The sequence below is a fragment of the Triticum aestivum genome, chromosome 7D, assembly GCF_018294505.1.
Source record: "Triticum aestivum cultivar Chinese Spring chromosome 7D, IWGSC CS RefSeq v2.1, whole genome shotgun sequence".
Lineage (NCBI taxonomy): Eukaryota > Viridiplantae > Streptophyta > Magnoliopsida > Poales > Poaceae > Triticum > Triticum aestivum.
This window is the reverse complement of record NC_057814.1, coordinates 642,798,307-642,802,489: the sequence shown is the minus strand read 5'-3', so window position 1 is coordinate 642,802,489 and position 4,183 is coordinate 642,798,307. Positions and strand designations below refer to the sequence as shown.

Genomic DNA, 4,183 nt, shown 5'->3' with positions numbered 1-4,183 from the left:
CGCAACGGGTAAACCAGTGTATGCTATTATCAAGTGATATCATTACTTCCTTTTAGTCTATCATGGTAACATGTAATGGGATATAAGTATCTATGATGTTGGTTCAAAATTAGTCACATATGCATGATTTGAATACTCGGCTCGCTCTTGCTTTTTCCGCACTGAAAGCAAACTAAAAGATTACATTGTTAGGCTTGCAAACAGTGATCTACACGCCAACTGTCGGATCATGCTAGGAACCGACAAGAGAGCCATTGTAACAACCAATTGGTCTGAGTTCTGCCGCCTTGCAAAAATTCATGAAGGAGACATCTGTGCCTTTCATCTTAAGGTCACCACAAAGCAGCGCCCGGTTCTCATCGTGCATTGCCTTTAGATGAACCATCAACAGCAACGGAAGTCGTATCTAAATATCATCTAGCATTCCAAAGACTACTAATCAAACTCTGTAATAGGATGAAACCTTCCTCTGTTTTTTGACGATGCTATCTGTAAGATATCTAGTCCTATCCACAAGTTAATCAGATTGCTGCTACTGAAATGGAAATCTTCAGGAAACAATGCAGCATAGGAAAAGCATTTTTGCAGATGGACAGGAAGATGGTCATAACTAAGCTTCAAGGCAGGCATAATGTCATTGTCACCAGTCTGTCTCTCCCATTCTTTACTTTGTAAGACCCTTCTCCAATGACGCAAATTAAGGTCTTTTCTTAGTAATGCACCAACAGTTTTTGCAGCAAGAGGGGATCCCTTTAGTTTTTCCATTATCTTATCTCCGGTCTCGAGCAAAAAACTGTGATCATTTCTACATTGGTCATCACCAAAGACAAAAGCATGGAACAACTTCCTAAAATATTCAGATTCTAAACCTTCCAACTCTATATGCTTAGTTGTTTCAACCATCTTTGCTATTGTTGGAAACCGAGTTGTGACTAGAATGATGCTGCCCTCTTTTTGTGATGTTTTGAGCGGCAACAATAATCTTTTCCAGTCATCCTCATTACTACACTCCCATATATCATCCAATACATGCAAGAACCTTTTCGGTTTTAATTTTTGTTCAATTAGCTCTTCTGGTCTATTCCCCTTTTCCCCTTCAACTGGTGGGATTTCCTTATTAATATCTTCAAGCAACTTATTCAGATTGAATTTGACAGATACACATACCCAAATCAGTACTTGAAAATGGGCTCGCGCTTGCTTATCCTTATATATGTGCTGTATCATAGTTGTTTTCCCTATCCCACCCGAACCAACAATCGGAAGCACAGTAAGATCATTGCCACGGTTTTCCCCTTTGGTGATGTCATGTATGATGCTTTTCACTATAAGGTCCCTCCCGTATAATTTTGGCTCTATGCTTCGACCGGTGGTGATGGGGCGACTATGGGTAATGTCTGGGATAGTTTTATGGCCACAACTCTGCAGAATGGTGATAAATGATGTACGCAAGGGCTGCAGTTGCTCAACAATGTGCTTCATTCTCTGTGAGACATCCACCCTATTAAACCGCAGCATTGGTGTTTCTTTCTGGGGTGCACCACGAAGAGTTGGCTGGCCATAATTATCATCAACATGTGGGGAAGATGAGCAAGGGAGGAGTTTACCGAACTTGGGAATGCATCCGCTGACCCTCTCATCAGTATGATTGGCATCTGGTGTTGAGGAGGGGGGAATTCTGCGTGAGCTCTGCTTAGCACGCGGCCAAACGCAGCAGCCAACTTCCCTTTGACCACGTTGAGCAGGGCTGGCAGGAGACGAGCGCGTTGATAAACCAAGCAGTTTGGCAACAGCTTTGGCCGTGTGACGAGCATTGAGGGCAAGGTCAAGGATGATGCCCTTGGTATGCTGGTCTGCAGCGTCATACGTGCCCTGGAGCTCGTCATGGATGCGGAAGTAGTCCAGCTCATCCAACAAGTCCTCGGCAGAGTGCGCCGAGTGCTGCAGCTTGTGCAGCAGCTCCTTCATGGCCTTGCCACCGATCTGCTTGCGGTTTGCGGCTTCAAGCGTGGCCTGCACGAGCAGCAATTCCGTCTTGAGGGCATTGACGTTGAGACCTAAGTTGTTGCTGTCAACCCAAGCCTCCAGTACGCCATCGGCAACGGAGGCCAGCGCCTTGCCCACCACCCATTGCGCCGCGCTTAGGAGCACGTCCATCCTCTTGAGTCCTCAGGCACAGCGGTGTATCAAGGATCGGTGATGCGAAGACCTGCAGGAATCAAGAGGAATTCTTTCCTTAACACGCACCAATTGCATAGTACTAGTTCATAATATGGAGAAAAATAATTACTTGTAAGTTGCTGCTAGCAACCAGCAGTAGAAGAATTAATACGTACTCGTGAGGGATGTCGCTTGCCTTCCTGAGAGTTTGTTGTGTTGAGGACGAGATATGGCGCATTATATGTCGGGGACACTCTCTCTTTTTCTCTCCCTCTCTCTCCCTCTCTCTCTCTCTCTCCCTCTCTCTCTCTCTCTCTCTCTCTCTACATTGGGCTACCAAAGGATCTGATTCCGATGAATGACCTGATATATATGGTGATGGAATTTCCACTTTTTATGTGTCAAGTCGATGTCCCCAAGCAAGGAAATTGCTGCCAGCCAGGGAAAGTATCCATTGTTGAGCTTCCTCTTATTCCAACGGCTGCTGGACAAGAGCACAAAGAAGCATCCCATTGGTCTGCTGGTAAGTAAAGAAAAGCATCCCATCCCATGCATTTGAGGAGGCTGCTGGTGAAGACAACGTACATAAAGGAAGGAAGCTCCCCTCAGCAATGGGGACAAGGAATAAGAGGAAGCTCAATAATGGATGCTGCCCTCAATGTTAAACATTGTACATACGGTATAACTATAAACCATATATTGTGTGCGTGCGTGTAGCTGTTGTACTCCTGGTTAGGCTGTTGAGATTTGATCTTATCCTTTGTTGTATCTTGGAGATCAATCCACGGCATAACCACCCGTAATCTTGCGGCCTTTGTGCCTATATTAACACGCACGCGTCCCTGCTAACTGCATACGCTTAAGCCTCATTTTCTACACTCAAATGGTTTGGAACCTGGATGCCAAATGATACATGCATACAATTACCCCAGAACTGAAACTTTCCAATGAATGATCTTCACACGTACGTACGGTAGCTAATCTGTCGAAAATTGAAGTAAATGATGGGCAAGTAAAGCTCCTACATTGAGAGAGGGGAGATTAAGAAGAGTGAGCACTGACAATCCCATGACCAATATAATTAGCTAGGCATGTTTTTGCATGGGATGGGGATGGGGTTGAGCAGCAAGCAAGTAAACCCTCTGTCCAAATGATTTAATACTGGCCATACCCATACAGAAGAGAAACCGGCCGGCCTATTTTTCGTGCGGAAAAGGTCATTATTTTATTTGGCACAATAAGTTAATCCCTAGCTGCAAAGGATAAGTTTCAAGCCTCCCCTAGCTGGATTATGTTTTACTTTGCTTTATTTATTCTTTACTTTGCTTTATTGTGCTTTCCTTTCCTTTGCTTTGATTTATTCTTTCAAGCTTTATTCTTTCTGGTGGTGCAAGGAGTCTCCTGTACAAGCTCAACAATATGGAGACAGGGATTATATATGGCCCAGCTATTTTACTATGTTGTACAGTAAGCACTAACCAAGTAATGAATCACGTGTGCTTATTATTTATAGTACTCCCTCCATCCCAAAATAAGTGTCTCAAGGTTAGTATAAATTTGTACTAAAGTTAGTACAAAGTTGAGACAGTTATTTTGGGATGGAGGGAGTAGCATATATAGCAGGGTGGAGTAATCCTTCAATATGTACTATATGAACTTTCTCAATTTTGATGGGCTTTCCTCTCACGGTTGGTTCAGGTTGGTTGGTTGGTTCACAGCGGAGCAAAAGAGGCGGTAGCTGTAGGTAGGGCTGCAAGAAAAGCTCGAGGCTCGTCAGCCGCTCGAGATCGACTCATTTTTTGACTCGCCTCGAGATCGACTCGAAAAGAAACAAGCTGAGTTTGAACACTTTATGTAGCTTGACCGAGAAATGAGCCGATCTTGAGCCAATGTTGGCTCGCTCGATTTTAGCTCGATAGCTCGACAGAATATCATTATGTTAAATGATCATGCCATATATTAAATGAAAATAAGATAATTTATTACCATATATGTTGTCCATAATTTTTCTCCATTTTATTTA

The 4,183-nt window shown here is 43.7% G+C and overlaps 1 protein-coding gene across 1 annotated transcript; it reads right to left on the bottom strand.

Moving 5' to 3' along the window:
• Positions 1 to 435: 435 nt before the first annotated feature.
• On the bottom strand, positions 436 to 2,201 carry LOC123164218 (disease resistance protein RGA2-like). The gene has a single exon (XM_044581630.1). It carries the CDS (start codon positions 2,155 to 2,157, stop codon positions 436 to 438), a length of 1,722 nt encoding a protein of 573 aa, XP_044437565.1. The 5' UTR covers positions 2,158 to 2,201.
• Positions 2,202 to 4,183: the final 1,982 nt, after the last annotated feature.

Coding starts and splice junctions, on each gene's coding strand:
- LOC123164218 (XM_044581630.1), bottom strand. CDS start 2,157: ATGGACGTGCTCCTAAGCGCGGCGCAATGGGTGGTGGGCAAGGCGCTG.